A 21,207-nucleotide genomic window follows, 5' to 3' on the forward strand; every position below is an offset into this window, starting at 1 on the left:
TTCAGATAACAAAGGCCCGTTCTTCTCTGCTCGTTTGTCCAGCATCTTGTTTGCAAAGGTCCTAGCCTGGGGTCAGAGCCGTGGTGCTTGGAGTAAGTTCTCACCAATTGCTTACATGGACCTTATCAGCGGACGTAGAACAGGAAAAGAAAGAACAAGGATAAAAAGGCTAGCGAGTGAGGAAGAACTAAAAATGGAGAATGAAAGAAAAGATGCGTGAGAAAAAAGAAGGAATAAGAAACGTGCACAGCCAGGCTCCCTAGAACGCGCAAGAGTGCTTTCGCCGTCCTTGGCCACAAGGTGGCACCCTTTGAACTTTCTTTCCTCATCAAAATATGAAAGGGGCGGGGGGGTTGAAAGGAGGGAGAAAAGAGTAAGCACTCCCCCAACCAAGAACAATTTGAAAACCCACCCCAAAATATTTAAAATCTGGGACAAAGAACCGTCAGGACGGAACTGCTTCAATTGCAAAACCTCAGCGCTGCCTCCCGAGCGGCCCGCCGGCCCGAGTCAGGAGCAGCCCCTTTAAAAAAAAGCGGACTACAGTATTGGGATTCTTGAAACCCGAAACCTAGAAACAGAATCGTAGCGGAAACCAGAAGGAAAACCTTGAACTCCTCCAGACAATTGCTTCCGGGGAGTTTTTCGGGAGAGCGAGGGGGAATAAAGGGCCCGAGAGGAGGGCCCCTCGGATGGCGCGCCCCTGAGGGTCCTGGCGAGTTCGAGGAGCGTGGGGAGGAGAGGACCATACCCTCTCCCTTGGGCTGCAGGTCATGGCCACCGTGGAGCAGAAAGCCCTGGGCATTGGCTTCAAGTGTCTCTCTTTGGCCACTTTTGTGCTCATCTGCGCCGGGCAAGGGGGACGCAGGGAGGAAGGGGGTCCAGCCTGCTACGGGGGATTTGACCTGTACTTCATTCTGGACAAGTAAGTGCCGTGAGTTGTTCCACCCTAGGCTAAGCTGATGATGCTTTCTACCCGGGCTGGGCTCCTTGGCAGGGTGGCTTTGGGACAGGCGCGCATCTCCAGGGACCCAGAGGGGCCGCGGGAGGTGGCGCTGGCCCCAGCTCTGCGCCTTTGTGGACCGAGCGCGCGTCCCCATCCTTCCCGGCTGCAGGAGCAGGACGGGCAGGCGTCGCTGCTTGTTCTCCAGACAGCTTCTTCTCTGCCTTGCTTTCCGGCGACCGAGGCGCCTGAGTTTGAGGATGGGAGTGTAAAGATGCTGTTGACCTACTACCTCTCTGTGAACCTTTTCCATTTGCTTTAGAATCCTTGGTGAGAAAAGCTGACTTAGGAGAGGTAGAACAACGTTCAGGCACGTCTAAAGTAAGCGGCGTGGGCTTTTAAAAGCCAATCGTCTCTTGTTTAAAAACGCTGCCCTACATATTCCTTTTCCCTGGTTCCTCATCATAGAATGTAGGCAGACTGGGCACTTCGTGGAAATATAAGGCGAATTTCTCCACTTCACTAAGTTTGAGGCTAGGGAGTTCTTTGTTGTGGGGACGTCTTGTGAGTTGTAGGATGTTTTGTGAGTTGTAGAATGTTGAGCATCCCTGGCCGCTACCCTGTAGATGCTGGTACTACCCGCTCCATAAAGTCCCCCACCCCACTCCCCAACCCCCACTAGTCTCTCCGTGGTGACAGACAATAATGTCTCCAGACATTGCCAAAAGTCCCCTGCGGGTATATTTCTCCTCCCTCTGGGCTTGAGAAACCCCGATGCAGGCGAAGTCAAGTTCTTGGCGATTTGACTGGTGGGCTACCAGGGAAGTGCAGGAGCCCTGGTTTTCTTGCAAAAATGGATGAGGCTTCAGGACTGTTCAAGGGAGAACTGAACTCTGCCCAATCTCCCGTAGACTTGCCAAGCCACAGTCATTCAAGGAAGTTGCCTGCTATCAACTAAAAAGCAGCTTTAACAATAAAAAGCCCCTCAGCGAAGATCAGTGCTCACTAGCGTCGTGTGAGCGCCCCGCTGCCAGGACGGGACGCTTGCTGGTACAGTGGAGGGGACATGAGTTTCACAGACTGGAAAGTATTTGCGAGTTGGAAAAAGAGTCCTGCAAAGCAAGCTGGCCAGCTAGACACCAAATGTGCTTTGCAGTTGCCCCTGGAGTTTGGTTTTTTTCCGTAAAGGCTGTTTTGAACTCCAGATTCTTTGGATGAAAAGGGAGATCTCTTTCCTGCAGATTTATGAGAAGGTGGATACTGAAAATATACTCCAGTGCTAAGAAATGGAATTTCTTTTGTTACTTCTAGCGGCTGGGATCACCAGCTCACAGATTCAGACCATCTGAAAACACAGATGCCCATCATTTTGCCTTTTTTTTTTTTTTTAAAGCCAGTTCAGAAGAACATACAGGAAGCTTGAAAATGGACAGAATCACCATGTCCTGGAATGGAACAACTCCACATTGCAGATTTATCAAACTCTTTCCAAATTACCTTATAGATTGAATTAAACTTTAAAATCAGAGTTCTGAAAGAATTTTGTTGGTGAGAGGAATTTAGCAAAATGATTCTAGGTTTATCTTAGAGAAAAAAAAAAAACAAGTATTAAGAGCTAAAACATTTTGGAAAAAGAATAATGAATACTTATATCTCCAAATATTAAAATGTACTGTGAGGCAAATTAATAAAACACAGGATGGCTTTTTAAAAAATGGTTCTTGAACAAATGGTTGGTCCATAGGAAAAGAAGAAGTTTAGATTTACTCTTTACCCCCCCCACCACCACCAAGATAAATTCCAAGAGAATTAAAGATTTTAATGTTAAACATTTAATTGAAAAATGAAGTATTGAAAGAATTAGAAGAAAACTTAATGAGTATTACTGTAATCTTAACTTTGGAGCTTTAAAAACAGTAGCAACAATAAAGAAAACTGCAAAAATATTTAAATATATTAAAATCTGACATGTCTATAAGCGAAAAAAATGCCACAAATAAAAGATAACAAGTTACAAAAACTTTTGCAACATAAATTCGCCTCTATAGAGTAACCTTAAAATGTAATAAGCAGTTTTTAAAAGATCATCTCAGTAGAAAACAGGCTTACTATATGAATAAATCACAAAAAATTATGAAAGGTAATAAACAAAAAAGTTCAAGTTCCCTAGCAAAGAAATGGGAAAATCAAACAAGATGTAATATTTATTACGTTGGCAAAGATTTTTAAAGAATTGTAATATTCAGCATTGGCTAACTTGTGGGAATGAGGGCCGTTGTCATATCTTATAAGGAAAATATACATTTGGTTTGGTCTCTCTAGGTCTGTGCTCTCCAGTAAAACTTTCTGTGATGATGGAAATACTCTCTTTTTGTGCTTTCCAGTACGGTAGCCACTAGCCATATGTGGGTATGGACTCCTGAAATGTGTCCAGTGGGACTGAGGAAATGAACTTTCTATTTTATTTAAGTTTAATATAAATTTCAGTAGCCATATGTGTCTATTATTTTGAATAGCATAGACAAGAAGATAGCATGGCAACATGTATCAAAGGAAAACTCCAAGACAGTCAGAAAAGAGTGCCTATATGTTCGTGGCTGTGCTGTTTATGATAATGAAGCTGAAAATTATCTGAATGTACAACAACAGAGGCTTTAATAAGTTAGACGTGGTATATACATGATATTGAGTACACATGTTATACATGCATGTAAGATATTTTTAGGAGAAACACAGTGCACATAATATACTCTTAAGGGAAAATACAATTACCAAACATTATACGCTATGTTTCTACCTTTGTAAAAAATGCTAAACACATGTGTCTTTATTTACCCAATATGTAATAGTATTTGTCTGTAGAAAGTAGAATTTTAAAATTCTTTTTTTACACTTTTCTGAATCTTCAAATTTTTCTACAATGAATGTATAGTACTTTCATATTCAACAAAAATAAGTTATTTTGAGTTTTTAAAAAGTCACTTCAAGTGTGAGGGGACTCTCTTAACCAGAGTGCTGAACTCCAAGCCCCTCACAGTTATAGAGGATTTGCTTTCATGTCTAATCCTGGAGTACATTTCTAAATACACCATAGGGTCCTTGGCAATGTTGAGGACCCAAAAATGCTCTGGGAAAAAAATGGTGGGGAGACCTTTACAGGTACCTACCTTTACATGGAGGTGGACTCCTCTGACTTCTTTTAGTTGTCTTATTGCTTGAAGAGAGGGACATTTTTGTGCTGAATGAGAAAGTTGCTAGAACTTGGTATGATAAGCGTATGCAATTCCAGTTTGCCATCTCGATTCGAGCTGATTTATGGGATTGTGGAACCCAAAGCTGGGGTATGGGCCACAAGCCAGTGATAGCAAACAGTCCCCCAGCTGGTCCCTAAAGACATGGTCTTTTGTCCTAGAAAGTACCTCCCCAGAAAGTGCTGTCCAGCACCCAACCACTACAGCTTGCAAAGGGAAAGAGTGCTGATGAGTTTTTTTTCCTTGGGCTTCTCAGATCCTCTGGCGGACAAGACACTGTAGAGGCTGAAACCAGTGGCTCACAAGGCAGTAGATTCACCATTCTTCTCCCCACCCCTCAACTCCCTTTTTTCCCAGCGAATGGTTCTCTTCTTTTCTGTGACATTAAACCTCAGCTCATTTCAGCTTTAAGCAGAATGCACCTCTGGCTTGGAAGAAACCCAGATTATACATTTAATGGAACGTCATGTTTTCTCAACCAGAAGCAAAGACTTCATAATGATAACCTAGACTACCACAGTAACACAATAGGGCATTATTAGCGGCTTTGGCCACGGAGCTGATGGACTGGGCTTCACAAGGCTTTATATGATGGAATTTTATGTTCATTCAAGCATGCTTTTCTGGTTACAGTCAGGAAAAGTAGACTGCTGGGAATTCAATCAGGGATTTGAAAAGTCAGATTTGGAAGGACTTTATCCAGAGGAAAACAGTCAAGGAGCAGCTAGCCACCTTAAATCTCCCAGAGGGCCCTCTAAGATTAGTGCACCCAGTTGGCCAACCCATGGACATGCGTGGACCTTTCCTCTCTTGCAGGGCTCTTCTGTTATTACACTAGATATTTATATATCACATATTGGTCTGTTTTATAGAGAGCTGTTAGTCACTTAAGTGGAAAAAATGGACTCTCCATCGTGAGTCTGGGGAAGTGCTGGCTATATTCATGTGTGCCCTACAGATTTCAAAAATAGAATGGTTGAGTGGGGTGGGGCAGGAGAAGTGGAGGAGATAGTGAGCTGGAGGATGGCAGTAAGCCTTGAATAGTTGACCTACAGGGTTTCCTAAAGCCACAGCCTGTCACCCAACAAATCCTTACATTTGCAAAGACCCTCTACAGGCTCACTGTGTGGGCTCCTTCCCCATTAGAACTCCCCAGCTCCTCCCTCCACGACGTCTTTTCTGTTCAGCACCAATTTTCTCTTCCTCTTTTCCCCATACAAAGGGACCCTGTCTTGCCACTCATGCAAGTCCAACCCCAGCATCCAAAATTGGGTGGTCACATGTGGTGATGCTCTGTAGAACCCTTCCTATGTGTTACACTTCAGAGACACAGTCATTAAATGGATTTTTATAACATTAGACTGGGAACCACACCATGTTCTGGATTCCCAGCTACTAACTTACAAAAGAAATCTTTAGAGTCAAAACGAAAGTCTCCTAAAACTTACACCATCTCACAAGTGCCCCAGAGAAAACCTTGCTTGGTTGCTAGGGCAAACGCACTAGTGTCTAATTTACTGATGAGAAAACTGTTCAACCTTGGTCAACCCACTGGATTAAGTGACCTGTGGAAGGACCTAGGATTAGATAATGACAAAGCTGGGATGCTGTCTGCTCCTGACTCTCAGCCCAGCTCTTTCCACTCATCATTGCCCTGTGCAGTTGGGTCATAATGAGAAGCACATGGCAATACGACTGGGTAGATTCCAGGAATTAAAAATCCCTGCATCAGAGTTTCAGGAAATGATGGTGCATAAGGCAACTAAGGTTACTTAATTGAGGAGCTACTGCTCTGCTGTTAAAGCAGTTCTAAATTGATTGAAAGTTTCGGGTCTCCAACCCTCTGCAGCCCATGGAGATGTTCCAGAGGTCTGGGGATTACCTGATGGGTAGCAGGACTCTAAGGACCTCTGATTATAATGCCCTTAAAGATCTGATAAATTAATAATTTGTTCACATTTAATCCAGTGGAAAGGGGAAATTCAACTCTGTAGACATGTTAAAACTCACAGATGTAGCTTGTTTTCAGAAGTGCTTTGGAAGAAGACTTCCAGTAATGAAAATGCAAACTTGACTCTGAATAAGGAAGACAGAGTTCATTAGAAGGTACCTTGAAAATGATACAGTAATAATTCTGAGAAGCATCAGGGAAAAAAGCTTTTCAGGGCCTTGGAATGTCTTCTTTTTGATATCAAGATGGATTTGATGGTTTTTCATTATTCTTCCTTAATTGAAAGAATTGTAGTTTTGGAGAGGTCTTATCAGGTCAGGTAACAGTTGGTAGAACTGCTTGCAAATTGGAAGGTTTGGCTTATGGTTCAAAATAAATAGGGCAGAACTCTTTTGTTTTATTCTGTGCTTCTGTCTGGGCCTGCCAAGTAATTACCTCTATCTGTGGAGACCTGGTAAAACTCAGTGTCAAGCTGAGAATAGAATCCAGGAGTGCTGGAGGAAGGCACCCATCCTGAGATAACCTGCAATTATCTTCAAATCCTGTAGGACTCCCAACAGTCCAGGAGCAAACTCTGGCATCCCTTAGTGAGACTTGGCTGTCACACAAATGCAAATAGGATTTGCCCATCCTAAAGGAAATCAGGCCTGGGTGTTGATTGGAAGGACTGATGTTGAAGCTGAAACTCCAACATTTTGGCCACCTGATGCGAAAACCTGACTCATTTGAAAAGACCCTGATGTTGGGAAAGATTGAGGGCAGGAGAAGAAGGGGATGACAGAGGGTGAGATGGTTGGATGGCATCACTGACTCAATGGACATGGGTTTGGGTGGACTCCTGGAGTTGGTGATGGACAGGGAGGCCTGGTGTGCTGTGGTTCATGGGGTCGCAAAGAGTTGGACACAACTGAGCGACTGAACTGAATTTAGAACATGTGTCTATTTTTGATATGATGTCCAGAGACTGTATTTTGCCTCTTGCAGTGATTACTGGGCAACAAAAGACCAAGTGGGTATTTGGCTATTTCCTGATGTGTTTCCCAGACATACCACGTTTGTACTGAAAATAGTGATTAGATTTCTTCCATCTGGAAGAGCTGATTCTTTCATTCATTTGGCATAGATTTGTTCTCAAGTCTGATCACAGGTGTGTGCTCCAGTAAAAGTACAGGTGACAATACCTGTTGTCAACACTGTCCTGTCCTGGAGGCTGCAAGGAATGGAAGAAAACAGCAAGCAGTCCAAAGCTATTTGCTTTTTAGGTAGGAGGACATTAGAAGGACTCCAGGCAGGCAAAGCTAAAGGCTCTAATGAGGATTTGGGGCGGGGGGCAGGTTAGGTTGGGCTTCCCGGGTGGTGCTAGTGGTAAAGAACATGTCTGCCAACGCAGGAGACATAAGAGACACAGGTTCGATCCCTGGTTAGGAAGATTCCCCCAGAGAAGGGAATGGCAACCCACTGCAGTATTTTTGCCTGGAGAATCCCCATGGACAGAGGAGTCTGGCGGGCTACGGTCCATAGGCTCGCAAAGAGTTGGACACGAATAAAGTGACTTACCATGCACGCAGGTAAAGTCAATTTTAGATCAAAAAGGAGAAGAAATAAGTAAGTGTACTGAGTCCATGTTACCTGCCACGCATTGTGTAAACATTTTGCCTGTATGATCCCATTTAGTTATCTCCTTTATAACCACATAAGGCCATGATCACTATTTGACACATGAGGAAACTGAGGTTTAGCAAGGTTAGCCAAGGTCATTGTAAGTGGTGAAATCAGCCTCAAATCCAGGCATCTCTGACTCACGATCTATGCACAGAGATGAAAAGAATCTAAGCATGCAGGAGAACATTGACTCAGTCAGTGCAGTTTATGGTATGCCATGGTAACAAAAAATCCCCCAAATCACAGTGACACAAAACAGCAAAGGTATAAATCTTTGTAATTTCTGTCTCTGCTACACATCTGGTGAGGGGCAACAGGGGCTCTGCTCAGGGTGCTATCCTGGAAGCTAGACTGGTGCAAATTCCTCAGTACTGGCTTTTACCATCATTGCTGCAAAGGAAGGAAATGCTGGAGAGTCTCTGGCTGGAGCACTGCCAATAAATTAATGATTTGTCCAGATTGAATCTGATGGGAAAGGGAAATTCAACTCTGTAGACATGTGAAATGACATGCATCCTTCACTCACAACCCACTGGTCAGAACTAGTCACGTGACTACTCAACATCACCACCACCATCGCACCATCAATACTACCACTACCATCACCACACACGCAGGTGTGCGTGCCAAGTAGCTTCAGTCGTGTCCTACTTTTTGGGACCCTGTGGACCATGGTGCACCAGGCTCCTCTGTCCATGGGATTCTCCAGGCAAAAATACTGGAGTGGGTTGCCATGCCCTCCTCCAGGGGATCTTCCCAGTCCAAGGATCAAACCCATGTCTCCTGCATCTCCTGCATTGCAGGTGGATTCTTTACCCACTGAGCCACCTGGAAGGCCCACTGCCATCACCACCAAACCAACAAATAGGGTGTGGAAAAATACCATCCTCCTGTTTTTCTAAAGGGAGAGGAAAGCCAGATATGGGTGGGCATGAAAAGTCTTTACTATAAACCTTTAACTATACACTACTTTTGCCTGAGTAAGCAAGAAAGGAGTAGTCCCTGGGAGAGGATATAAGGATAAGACTTCTGGTCCAGGGTCAGTGTTGATCCATGTCTTAGATATGTTCATCAACCTGGAATTACAGTCAGACACGACAGTTCAAATCCGCCTGTGTGGCAGTGATGGCCTCTTGTTCTTTTCCTTCCTTGCCCATTGCTCCCATTCTTTACATGAAAAATTCAGTGCAGTGGGCACGGGATTAAATTAGACTAAATAGAAAGTAGAAATGAAGATGAGACATGTTTCCCTGATAGCTAAGTATTACATGAATGTATTCAGAAGCTCAGAATCCCTTTGTTCATAGTTTGTGGACTATGAGGGAATTTGAAAAGCTGTGAGGGGAGAGCGGGATGCCCAGGTGATGCTGGTGGTAAAGAACCCATCTACCAATACAGGAGATGCCTGAGACAAGGGTTCGATCCCTGGGTCAGGACTATCCCCTGGAAGAGATAAGGCAACTGACTCTAGCATTCTTGCCTGGAGAATCCCATGGACAGAATAGTCTGTGGGCTACAGTCCGTAGGGTCGCAGAGTGTTGGCTGCAACGGAAGCGACTTGGCACCCCTGTACACCAGGGGAGAGCAGCCCCTGGAACACTGAGGCAGCCAGGCTCAGAGGATGCTGTGTGTTGCAGAGGCTAATTCCGACCTTGAATCAAGAGTATCTGGGTTCCAACCAAATGTGTTTCTCAGTGAAGGTGTCATTGCCATTTTCAGTGGACAGTTCTTCACTGAGAGGGACTGTAGGATGCTTAGCATTTCTGATCATTCCTTTGTAAATGCCGTGAGCTTCTAGTCATTGTGACACTCAATAAATAAATACCTCTACATATATCCCTAAATGCCTTCCTTGAGGTGGTACCACCCTGGTTGAGAACTCCTGACTGAAAGAAAGCAGGTAGAGCAAGGCATGCCAGTGATACTGATTTTAGGCATCGTAGGACTACATCTGATGAGGAAGAGCATTTATCTACAGGAGGAACCAGAGGGCCAGTGGAAACTGCTGACCTTGGAAATGAATGTGCTCAACCAGTGGTTCTCAACTAGGGACCAGATCAGAACCTTAAGGGTCAAGGGCAGGCTTGTATCTTTTGGAAAATTTCCCAAGTGATTGTGATGTGGTTCTTTCCCTCCCACAATAAATCATGAGAGTGAACAGAAAGACCAGAAAAGCTGTCCTATAGTGATGGCCTTGTTCCTCTCTCATGCGGATGTGGCTAAGGAAGCAGACACCTGATAACTGAATGCCAAGCAGAGTTCTTACTTTAGATGGTGGTATGGAAGGCTCAACATGATATAGCGAAGGAAGAGCCAAGGTCACAAATAAGCCATGCTTTGCCCTGCTGTGTTGGCAGGTCCTGCGTGTGTGCATACACATGGAGGCCGTAGTGTTTTCTAGGACAATCCTTTGTTCCCTTTCTGTCAAGATTCCAGGCAGGAAACATACCCCAGTTCCTCAGGGGCATGAACTGGACTAATCACAGAGGTTAAGAAAGCTGACTTTGGAATCAGGCATTTCTGGCTTTAGATACCACCTCAACCTTTTACTAAGTTGTATGACTTGAACAAATTTTTTAGCCTTTCCGAACCTCAGTCTTCTCATTAATAAAACAGGTATTAAAACTACTGCCTCACAGAAGTATCCTGAAGATTAAATAATATTCAATTAAAACCCTTAATGAAGCATTTGGTATGTGAGTGTCCTAGATGATGATAATGGTGGTGGTGATGGTGGTGACAGTACAGTGGTGGTGATGGGGATGATGGTGGAGGGGGCGACAGTGATGGTGAAGATGGTGTTGATGGCGATTGCAGTGGTGATGGGGATGATGGTAGAGGGGGCGACAGTGATGGTGAAGATGGTATTGATGGTGATTGCAGTGGTGATAGTGATGATGTGATGGTGGTGGTGATGGTGACAGTGATGGTATTGATGGTGATGGTAGTGTGATCAAGATAATGGTATTATTGATGATGTGATGGTGGTGGTGGTGATGATGGTATTGGTGGTGGTATTACTGATGATGGTATTGGTGGTGGTGATGGTGATGATGGTATTGATGATGATGGTAGAGGTGATAATGATTATAGTATTATTGATGATGTAGCAGTCGTGGTGGTGGTCGTGGTGATGACAGTGATGCTGGTGGTGGTAATGGTGGTAATTACCCCTAGAGGAAATGGATGTGTTCCTCTAACAAAAGACATCTCCTTAGATTATAAATTGGACTTCCTGTCTAGGGTAAGGAGTACATCAGTTCCATTCAGTATTTATCAAACTTTGCTAAATGTATCAGATTACAAAATGCCTATGACATGTTCCTGGCTCTAAAGGATTTCACAGTTTAGCAGAAGAGACAAAGGGCTAGGGAAACAGAGTTGGTGAAATAATGAATTTTGATTGAGATTAGAGAGGTTTAGGAGATTTTCTAGAGAAGGTAACCGGATCCAGGACTTGAACCTCAGGCAGGGTTTTGCCAGGTGACAAAGTAAAGAAAAAAACATCAGTGCCCAAGGAGCAACACAAGAAGGTGAAATGACACATACTCTTTGTGATGTAAGCATGACAGTGAGGGTGACAGAAAAAGAATCTGGGAAGAGCAGGATTTTTCATATCAACAGTAGGTTACGGAATTATGTTGGGGGAAATGGGAAAAAAAGAACAAATGAAATTGAGTGACTTTGTAGGGTGGAGTACCAGGACTTGATGAGCAGTTGGCTGTGAGTGAGTGAGAAGAAAGAGCTATGAGGGGAAGGAGTAGGTTTCAGAAGAAAAGAGGAGTTTGGTGTGGACATGTGGAGTCTGAACACGTAGGACATTTGGGTGAAGGTATTGAGTAGGCAGTTGGATTTATACCCTGTAACTGGGGAAAAAAAAAAAGACTTGAGAGTTGTCAGCCCAAGAGTAGTAGATGAAAATATGGATATGATAATAAATAATATGGAGATAATATCAAGATAATATCAGGGTTAAAAAATGTCAAGGAGAGGTGGTATTTAATGAGGAAGATGGCCAGGGTCCAACCTCGAGGAATTGCCAAAAGGAATGTCTGGGCCAAAGAAGAAACTCCATTAACTAGAGGTGAGAAGAATTCACCAGAACAGTTAGAAGAGAAACAGCTAAGAACTGTTACCACTGAGGCCAGGAGAGAGAGAATTTCAGTGGAGGGATGACGAACTAGATGTTTTCCCCCTAAAATCATCATCTCCGTTCCTAGTCTTGGGGGCAGCATCACCCATAGATCTAACCACGTAAGCCAAAAGGCTGGGATGAATCCTCTTATACGCCAAAGCCTGGCAGTGTCTGCTCCCACATCTCTGCTTTGTCATCTCCTTGCTGTACTGTGCTTAGTTGCTCAGTCGTGTCCAACTCTTTGCAACCCCATGAACTGTAGCATGCCAGGTTGCTCTATCCATGGGGATTCTTCAGGCCAGAATACTGGAGTCAGTTGCCATGCCCTCCTCCAGGGGTCTTCCCAACCCAGGGATTGAACCCAGGTCTCCTGCATTGCAGGCGGATTCTTTACCATCTGGGCCACCAGTGAAGCCCTATCATTACCTTAGTTCAGGCCATTTCCCACCCAGTTCATGGAAATGTTCTCTAAATTGGTCTCTTTACCTCCTCTTTTTTTTTAACCTTTACCCCTGGGGCTTTGCAGGTGGCTCAGTGGTAAGAATCCGCCTGACAATGCAGGAGATGTAGGAGACATGGATTGGATCCCTGGGTCAGGAAGATTCCCTGGAGTAGGAAATGTCAACTCATTCCAATATTCTTACCCAGAAAATTCTGTGGACAGGGGAGCCTGGCAGATTACAGTTCATGAAGTTCCTAAGAGTCAACACACCTGAGCATGTACACACTACTCTATAGTCTTGACATTGGTACCAAGTTGATCTTTTCATCTCCCCCACTCCTTCAACTTCTAAATACTCCCCAAGTTCTTTCAGTATAAAATGTGAACTCCTTAGCAAGGGATTCTAGAGCTTTTTTGCTCTGATTACTATGTGTTGCCCTTAGTTTCATCTCTTACCACACCCAACACCCTTACAATTTCCAACAAAACTGTTGGTGTGCAGTTCCCTGAACTAACCCCATGCTCTTTCTTGCCTTTAGCTTTAGTGACCTCATCACCATTTCCATCTTTGTATAGGTGATACCCTCATAACTTTTGAGATGATACTGGCATTTCTTCCCTTCCCGTCACTAGCTGTGGGCTCACAGTGGTACAGAAAAATTGAGAACAGTCATCTCTTTACATATCATCTTCATTCTACATTTGTTCTTTATTCAGAGTCTCTCAACCCTGTAACAGCTCATATCACATAGTAAGCAGCAGAGGGGTCCATTATCAAGGCATGGAGAAGAATAACCCTTGGTGTGTGTCCTCTGAGGTCTCATTCAGTGGCCTTATCTTCTTTTCCTCATACCCTGCTGCTTAACCATATACAGCTCATTCCTGTAGGAATCACCTAGAACAGGACTTCACCAACACCTTTTGGCAAAAGGATTATGATCAGAATCTTAACCATCATTATTTACATAAAATGTTGTGTTAGTCACTCAGTTCAGTTCAGTTGCTCAGTCGTGTCCGACTCTTTGCGACCCCATGAATCGCAGCATGCCAGGCCTCCCTGTCCATCACCAACTCCCAGAGTTCACTCAGACTCACGTCCATCGAGTCAGTGATGCCATCCAGCCATCTCATCCTCTGTCGTCCCCTTCTCCTCCTGCCCCCAATCCCTCCCAGCATCAGAGTCTTTTCCAATGAGTCAACTCTTTGCATGAGGTGGCCAAAGTACTGGAGTTTCAGCTTTAGCATCAGCCCTTCCAAAGAAATCCCAGGGCTGATCTCCTTCAGAATGGACTGGTTGGATCTCCTTGCAGTCCAAGGGAACTCAGTTGTGTCCTATTCTTTGCGACTCCATGGACTGTAGCCCACCAGACTCCTCTGTCTATGAAATTCTCCAGGCAAGAATACTGGAGTGGGTTGCCATGCCCTTCTCCAGGGGATCTTCCCAGCCCAGGGATTTGAACCTGGGTCTCACACATTGCAGGCAGATTCTTTACCATCTGAGCCACCATAAAAGATAATGCAAATATCAAGTTTATGGAAACTATATAGAAAATTTACAAAAAAGAAATATCCTAACTCAACTACACTCCAGTCACAATAATAAGCAATATAAGGTCAAAGGAAGTACAAAATGCCATTGGATAGCCATAATCTAACCATAAGTAAATGGATGGTACATTCCAGTTCATTCCTCGCCTGTGCTTGTCCCAGTATAATTATTAGTGGCTTCCTAGTTTACTCTTGAAAGTGTTTCAGTTTGGATTTTAAATTATATGGTCATCCTGATTATTGACTGTCATAAAAGACACTATCAAAGGAACACAAGAGGATTGAAGGCCCAACAGGTGAATCCTCTGATACACCTTATTCCATTAAAATGGGCAATCAGTTTGGCACTTCTGATTCCACTCAAGTACACCAATTTTAACCTTGCCCTGGCATCCCCATTCCCAAATTCTCATAAAAATGTGTGGAACTTCTGCAGTACTTCTCGCTAACTTAGCAGCCTAACACTACGAATTGTAATCGTATGCTTCCTCCCTCCATGGGGAGGCAGTGTTGCACAGGTGTTAGGAGTACAGGCTTAAACACTGGAAAGACTGGAGGAGAGTAGTGTTTGGACTAAGAGCATGGACTCTAGGGTCCTTATCCCAACCCTACCACTCACTAGTGTGCCCTTGAATGAGTTACTTATTCTCTTTGTGAACTAGGTTTCCTCATCTGTGAAAAGGGACCTAATAGTATTATCACATAGGGTTGTGCTCAGAGCAGAATGCTGCCCACACACAGGAAGTGCTCATTAAGTGCTAGCTATTATTAAATGGCTTCTCTGGTGGCTCAGTTGGTAACGAATCCACCTGCAATGCAGGAGACACGGGTTTGATCTCTGGGTCAGGAAGAACACCTGGAGAAGGAAATAGCAACCCACTCCAGTATTCTTGTTTGGGAAATCCCATGAACAGAGGAGCCTGGCGGGCTACGGTCCATTGGGCATCAAAAGTGTCAGATATGACTGAGGGACTAAACCACCACATAATTAAATGGCAATGAATGTAAAGTGCTCAGCACAATACCTGCTGCCTAGTAAGTACTTAGTGCATGTTGTTCTGTAATTAATCTTCTGGATTCTAAAGGACCTACCATGCATTCAAAAATCATTTTGCTGCATCAATACATATCTTTTTTATTTATATATACTACAAATATATCCAGCAAGAAAGAACCGAGAAAGGTCCTATGCTGAAGGCATTGGTGACTTTTGGAAGTGTTGCTTCAGGACCTCATAAATGCAGAAATTAAGGTTGAATGAACTCAGGGGCTTAGTTTGAGATGAGAAAGGAAAGAAAGTTTGTTGATGACTTCTGAAAAAGAAGCTGAACACAGACAGTTAGCTTCTTACTGCCTTCCCGACCATCATCTAAAACTGTTTCATCCCCTGAAAGTCTTCAGAAGGCATCCGGGGAAGCCTGCGTCAGGTCCATGCAGGACGCCTGCGTGTCCGCCACCTGCGTGGAGGACAGCCACACTGACCTCCAACACCCTCGTAAGAAATTCCACTAGGAACAAAGCAGGTGAGCTGAGTTTGCAGGAGGTCCAGCCGGGTCTGCTTTCAGTCCTGTTGCCAAGTTAGAAAAACATGTAGAGGAGGGTTCTGGAGGAGCCTCAAGAACAATCCCAAATCTGGAAGTGAGTCTGAAGGAAAGACTGTGACATCAGAAGAACAGAGGCCACCTCCACGGAGCCCTGCTACCCTGCGGCATCAGTATCACCCAGAGGCATCTGTGCGGGACAGTCGAGGGGAAAAGAAGCCACAAAAGAGAGAGCGCACGAACACCGGGCATCTTCATGACAGTGACTCCCTCCAGCATTGCTGAGTCCTTCCCACATATCCTGGGCCTCCAGGGAAATGGCAGTCCTGTCTTTGATTATGTGGATGCAGTAGGGATCAGGAATGAGGTCAGATACAGCAGTGTGAACTTGGAGTAGACATCAGGTCCAAAAGCCCAACATATGGCAAGCTGGAACTGATGTGGCCCTGTCCAAAACAAACACACTAACTTTGCAAGGATGAGATTCCTTTGTGAAAAACGATGAAGAATTATTCCATTCCCTACTCTCCCCTAATTGATGGAACAATAACATAAGCTTACTTTAGCTATTAAGGCCAACTCCCTTCCCCCAAACTAAGTTCTTTTCTTAAAAAAAAATTTTTTTTTTCATTGCAGTATAGTTGATTTGCAATGTTGTGCTGGTTTCAGGTGTACAACAAAGTGAACCATTTATACATATACATATAGCCACTCTTTTTTTTTTTAAGATTATTTTCCCATGTAGCCCATTACAGAGTATTGAGTAGAGTTCCCTGTGCTATACAGCAAGTTCTTATTAACTATCTTATATATAAGTGTGTGTATGTCAATCCCAGTCTCCAAATTTATCCCTCCCCTCCCTTATCCCTGGTAACCAGAAGTTTGTTTTTTACATCCATGACTCTACTTCCATTTTATAAATAAGTTCTTTTGTACCTTTTTTATTTTTTAGAATCCATATATAAGCAACATCATACGATATTTGTTCCCCAGATTTAGTTTTTAGAGAAGTTTGCAAGTTCAAGACATTGCCATATATATGGCAAATATGAGACCCAGTTATACCTTCCCACATTGAAAGATGAAAATAGGGCCTACAAGATTTTAACAACTGAAAATAAATGATGTAACAAAATTCCTGAGGTGGAAGAACATGTCTATGGAAAGAATTTTCAACAGCAAAAGAAGTTAGTTTTAGCACCATATGTTTTATGATTTCAGTGACATTAAATAAAATAAGAACTTTGTTAGGTGATAAAATATGAAAGGAGAAGAAAAGGGACCTAAAACAGTTGAGGAAATATAAAATAATACAGAAAAATGTAAAGTCATAAAGCCACCTGAGAAGCAGTAAAGAACTGACAATGCAGAAAATGAAGGATGAAGGAATGTTTGAGAAGTTCTTATAAGTTGAATAGGAAATGAGTTACACAAAGATGATGAGAGAGAAAATGATAAATAATGAATGACAAAAATAGATATCCAGTATACCAGATAATTTGCATTGCTAAAGAATAATCCAGAAGAAGCACTCGACAATTTGATAGAACTTCCCTGATTAAAAAACAAAAACCTGAAAATGTAGATTTCAACTCATCAAGTAATAATCAAAATTAATTAAAAGAGATTTGTACTTAAACATTTCCTGGTAAGAATGTTTAATTTCAAAAGCAGAAGAAGAATTTTATGAATGGGAAAAGATACAGGTTACCTACAAAGGTTCTGCAACATTAAATGCTGGAAAAATTTAATGGATAAATTTATGAACAAAAATGTTCTGTCAAGATGTCATTTACATGAAAACAGAAGGAGATTTTCAAATACATACAGATTCTTCTAAAAGGGGGAGTGGGGATAATTTTCTTTAAGAAATTACTCAAAAAGTGAATCAGGGTTTTAAAAAACTTAATAGTGATTATATAAAAGAACTTCCAATGACCATCCAAACCATTTAAGCAAATATGTCTCATTAGTATTTTCATTAAATTTGGAGATGATATTACATCAACTAATAAGAGCAGTCTGTTATGAGAAAGGAACAGCTGAAAATAAGAAACTTTTGGAGAGAAAATATGCTGTTTCTGAGTATTCAAATTCATTGGAAAAAATGACCACCACAAAGAATATTACAAAAATAAATTCAACTCATCAAAAGACAGTTTAAGAAACTTTTTCCAGAACTCAAGCAGAAAGAATACAGACATTAAAATTATGAAACCAGAGGTAAGTAATACAAAGGCATAAAAAATTCCTCAGACATAAAAAAATCCAAAATATATACCACCCACATACCTTTATTAAAAAAATATCACTTGAAAGTATTGACATCAAAATGGAAAACTTTTGTAAATAAAGGATATGAAAAAGACATAATATAAAAGAAATAGAAGTAATGGCCTCAGAAAAGTTAATGTCACAGTAATGTTATCAATGAGGTTGTACAGCAAAATTTAAAAGTTAAAGAATGGATTCTCAAAACAGAAAGGGAAAAGTATAAATTTTTTTATGCCACATAGAAAAAATTGCTCATACTATATTCACATATACTGCCCCCCTAAAATGAAGTTTACTTTTATCTAGCTTACAAATCAGTCAATCCTAAAGGAAATCAACCCTGAGTATTCACTGGAAGGACTGATGCTGAAGCTGAAGCTCCAATACTTTGGTCACTTGATGTAAAAGAGCCAACTCACAGGAAAAGATCATGATTCTGGGGTCGCAAAGAGTCAGGCACAACTTAGAGCCACCCCAGTTCTCTCAGTCCTATGGCTGTGTGCTTGAAGGGGGCTCATTGTGTCCTCGTGTCTTGCACGTGAAGGGTGCCTCTGACTTTTCTGGCATCCATAGTACCATACCTTGTCTTGTCACGGTCACCTGGTGTTCATCCACAGATCACATTGCTGGCTTTGACTGGTGGCCTTTCAGGCTCATTTATCACATCTTGCTTTCAGACAACTAAAACTGTTGTCTTAACAACAGTTAACAACAATTTTAACAACAATTCTGTGTTGAATTTGCACCAAATGTACCAATACGTGATATCAGAAATATCTTTAGACTTTTCTTGCTCTGTGTGTGTGTGTGTGTATTGGAAAGGTAAATTAGTGGAGGTGAAAGGATTACATATTTTGGTCTAGTATCTTCCTGAGCATTCACAAGAAAAACACAGTTTAGTTTACATCTTGACACAGTATATGTGCATTATATACCTACACATAGTTAACTGAAAGTTTTACATAACATGACTTTCTGTCATGGTATACAATATATTCTGATATTTCTATTCTATTTCATTTTTATTAACTGTTGGCAACATCCCACCAAACTGATTTCCCAAATCACTAATAGGTTGCATTCCACAGCATAAGTCATTGCTGTCATAGCCTTCAGTGAGGTGGACTAACAGGGAAATTCCTTACAAGTCAGTACAGTGGGGCTGGGGTCTCCAGACACAGATAGGAGCAGGGTGGGTACAGTGTTCAGTGGCTTGACTTGGGTCTGCACTGAAGACATTGGAGAAGGGTAAGAGTTGCTGTCAGCTTTTAGAGCAAGAGGGAGGCTGGTTCATGACTCCAGCCAATCAGAAGAGGACAAGAGCTGAAGATCTGGGCCCCAGCCAGGTAGGGTGCAGGAAGGCTAGGAGGAAGGAGAGAAGGGCCAAGGAAGAAGTGGAGTGGGGTAGGGGGTCAGAGGGGGATACAGATGAATGCGGGGCCAGAATTAATTGCCTGTTCTGCTCAGTGGGCCTGAGGTTGCCCTAGCCTTGCAGGATTAGCTGGGGACCTGGTGGGTCACTGAGGACATGAATGACTTCAACTGGGTGGGGCTGAAGAAAAGCAGGACCTGACAGTTTTATAATTTCCATCCTTACTGGGACTATGCTCTTCCAGGACTAAAAGACTCCTGGGTGATGTTTCCAACTGTGAGCTCTCTTTATTTCCCTTTCATTTTGCTCTGACCCTTATGCCAAGGAGAGGACAATTTAAACTCAATTTGGAGCACTTAATTCTTTCTGACTGGTTGTATCTGTGGCTAATGGAAAGAGCTTGTGTTTTTAAAGGAGCTCAACCACAGGGAAGTTTGGAAACTCATATAAACACAAAAGAATGTGTTTCAGAAACAAATCAGAATGACACCCAGGGTTCTTCTTTTGCTGTTACTCTTTGCATATGAGATCCTTGAAAGTAACTGAGCAGTAATCTGAGGACCAGGTCAAGTTCCATGCAGACCCCTCTCTGCAAACACACAGTGAATACACAAGATGTATTGACTTTCTTATCAGGCTCCAAACCTTGGAGAGGGCCTAGAAAAACAAAAATAAGTAAGGAGCCCTGGAGCTGCTCCCAGCAATTACCTTCTCAGGGGACCAGTGGCTTCGCCTCCTTGTGGTCTGGGGAACCCTTCTGAAAGCCAAGCAGAAAGTGATGTGAAGAGGAGGTGACTGATTTTGAGTGGATCCAGATATAGTAAGTGAATCTTCAAGCAAAGAACTCTGTAGGACTGTGTTCAAGCAGAATTCCCTGGGAGGCTGCTTGAATTCCAAATTTTGTTGAGATATATATTTGTGGAGCCAAAGCATGAGCTCCTAAGAAGGGACCTGAATTCTCTACAGCATCTCGATACCCAGTGGGCTCACGGAAATCTTCAGGGGCTAGAATTGCATGAGTTAGAATTTAATTGAGGCAAATATCTGGGACATTTCACATCCACTGACTTGGATCTAAAACATGGATATTTCAACTCTTTGACTATAGTTTGTCAGCAATTGTGTGTTAAAAACAATTCTAAAAACAAAACAATCCACACAAGTTCAGTGGAACCTTAAAGAGCCTCTTGATGAAAGTGAAAGGAGAGTGAACAAGTTGGCTTAAAACTCAACATTCAGAAAACTAAGATCATGGCATCTGGTCCCATCACTTCATGGCAAATAGATGGGGAAGAAATGGAAAGGGTGACAAACTTTATTTATTTATTTATTTGGGGGAGCTCCAAAATCAGTGCAGATGGTGAGTACAGCCATGAAGTTAAAAGACGCTTGCTCCTTGGAAGAAAAGTTAGGACCTATCAAGACAGCATATTAAAAAGCAGAGACATTACTTTGCCAACAAAGGTCAGTCTAGTCAAAGCTATGGTTTTTCCAGTAGTCATGTATGGATGTGAGAGTTGGACTATAGAGAAAGCCGAACGCTGAGGAATTGATGCTTTTGAACTGTGGTGTTGGAGAAGACTCTTGAGAGTCCCATGGACTGCAAGATCAAACCAGTCAATCCTAAAGGAAATCAGTCCTGAATATTCATTGGAAGGACTGATGCTGAAGCTGAAACTCCAATACTTTGGCCACCTGATACAAAGAACTGACTCATTGGAAAAAAAAAAAAAAACCCTGATGCTGGAAAGGATTGAAGGCAGGAGGAGAAGAGGACGTCAGGGGATGAGATGGTTGGATGGCATCACCAACTCAATGGACATGACTTTGGGTTAACTCCGGGAGTTGGTGATGGACAGGGAGGCCTGGTGTGCTGCAGTCCATGGGGTCACAAAGAGTCAGACACGACTGGGTGACTGAACTGACTGAGGCAGGACTTTTTGTTTCTACCCTGGGGCTTTGGTAACAATGGCTGGATGAGCCATTATTGAAGAGAACATCAGGGCTCCCATAGCTGGGATGTTAACATCAGTAATTCTTGAACAGTCTAGCATGATAAATGAGATATTTAACATACTGTAGGGTAGA

The 21,207-nt window shown here is 42.8% G+C and overlaps 1 protein-coding gene across 1 annotated transcript in view; it reads left to right on the forward strand.

Moving 5' to 3' along the window:
* The first annotated feature begins 420 nt into the window (after positions 1-420).
* ANTXR1 (ANTXR cell adhesion molecule 1) overlaps positions 421-21,207 on the forward strand; it is a 255,318-nt gene continuing 234,531 nt past the window's right edge. Inside the window, exon 1 of the mRNA XM_027555677.1 lies at positions 421-925. Coding sequence (XP_027411478.1) covers positions 774-925 — 152 coding nt within the window. The 5' untranslated portion in view covers positions 421-773. The remainder of the gene's footprint in view (positions 926-21,207) is intronic.

Source organism: Bos indicus x Bos taurus, chromosome 11, assembly GCF_003369695.1.
Source record: "Bos indicus x Bos taurus breed Angus x Brahman F1 hybrid chromosome 11, Bos_hybrid_MaternalHap_v2.0, whole genome shotgun sequence".
Lineage (NCBI taxonomy): Eukaryota > Metazoa > Chordata > Mammalia > Artiodactyla > Bovidae > Bos > Bos indicus x Bos taurus.